The 1541-nt window shown below is 58.1% G+C and overlaps 1 protein-coding gene across 1 annotated transcript in view; it reads left to right on the top strand.

Moving 5' to 3' along the window:
• The window catches only part of BST2 (bone marrow stromal cell antigen 2), a 7569-nt gene extending 6997 nt beyond the window's left edge, over nucleotides 1-572 (top strand). The window contains exons 3-4 of the mRNA XM_007945462.2: nucleotides 142-202; nucleotides 437-572. Of these exons, the coding sequence (XP_007943653.2) occupies nucleotides 142-202; nucleotides 437-572 (197 nt within the window). The remainder of the gene's footprint in view (nucleotides 1-141; nucleotides 203-436) is intronic.
• Nucleotides 573-1541: the final 969 nt, after the last annotated feature.

Here is a 1541-nt window from a genome sequence, read left to right as displayed (position 1 = left end):
GGGAAAGGAGAGCACTGTGGTTCCAAGGTGGGATCTGGGCCACACTCCCCTGAAGGCCTAGGGCAAGAGGCAGCCTCTGGTGGGCCCAGGTCAGGGCATGGCCACAGCGTGGAAACGCACCTCTCCTGTCTGGTCCCCCAGGGGAGATCAAGAAACTGAACCAGACGCTGCAGGAGAAGTTGGCAGAGGTGGAGCTGTTAAGGTCAGAGAGCCCCCAGACCATGCCCTTGCCCCTCTACCAGTCCCCAAGACCCAGGCTCTCCTTCAGCCCCAAATCCCCATTTCCCAGGGGTGCAAGTGAGGCCCAGACAGGGACAGCTGCGTGTGTAGCGTCACACAGCCTGTGGGTGGCCATCACCCACTCGTCACCTCCACGACTCTGGGAAGAAGGCAGGACCCTAGAGCCACTGCCTGAGTTACGCCATCTCTGTCCCAGAAAAGAGAAGGAAGCCTCAGAACAGAGTAAATCCTTCGACTCCTCCAGTTCCTCAGCTGCCCCCGGCCCCGCGGTGGCCGCTGCGCTCCTCCTGCTCCTGGGCCTCACCCTGAAGTTCCAGGACGCTAGCTGGTGAGGAGGTGAGCGTCCCAAACTAAGAAGAAAGGCGGGAGCGCACAGAGGAGGGGCGGGGCCTGGAGGGGCGAGGTCTGAGGGGCGGGGCCTGGAGGGGCGGGGGCTAAGGGGGCTGGGCGTGTTCTGTCTGGTCTGCGTCGGATCTGCCCCAACTTTCTTGTATTTGTGCGTCTTAGGTCGGAGGCTGGACCGCTCCTTTTCATGACTGCTACCTTCTTCCACGCCCCTTGACTTGGCTGGCTCTGAGGGGCCGCGGGGCAGCATCATGGGGGGCAGGGGGTAGTATTAAGGGGTGCACGGTGTAATATGGGGGGAATGGAGGTAGTACTATGGAGACTATTACGGGGGAACGAGGTAGCAGTCGGGATCATGGGATAGCACTAGGTGGGGGGCACAGGGCATCTCTAGGAGTGATATGCAGCTAAGCTGGCCCTAGGCTACGCCCCTCCAGAGCTTGGCAGGAATTGAACCCCTGAGGACTTAGGCCTGGAGTCTGCATTGTGCTTTGCTGTGATGCATCAGGGAGATCACTTTCTCCTGTTCCTTTGGGCTCCAAAAGATAATAAAAACTCCTTTTGAGAGGATTAAAAAAAAAATTACTCTGCAGTTTGGAGTGTGTCACTGCATCACCCTAAAGCTTCAGGGGCCACCCCTGGGGATAATGTGGGCGTCTCTTATCTAGAATGTTTCCCGTGCCACCATCTCGTCCTCATACGGACTCTGCTCCCTGTGTGCACGTGCCAAGCATTATCGTTTGTGGTGTCCACGGCTCAGGAGAGGAAACAGGCTGTGGGACAAGGGTCATCCTCCCACAGAAAGGGGGCTGGGATTCAAACCTGGATCTGCAGACACACAGGCCTGGCCTCGGTTAGACTGTTCCCTCCTCCTCTGTCCTGTGAACTTTTATTCATCCTGCAGTGCCCAGCCCTGGGAAGCCCTCCTCCAGAGAGCATCTCCATGTCTTCAAAAC

Source organism: Orycteropus afer, unplaced genomic scaffold (assembly GCF_000298275.1).
Source record: "Orycteropus afer afer isolate SDZICR_OR568_19922 unplaced genomic scaffold, OryAfe1.0 scaffold00136, whole genome shotgun sequence".
NCBI classification, from domain to species: Eukaryota; Metazoa; Chordata; class Mammalia; order Tubulidentata; family Orycteropodidae; genus Orycteropus; species Orycteropus afer.
Note: the sequence above shows the minus strand (reverse complement) of the source record. Positions and strands in the feature narration are given on the sequence as shown.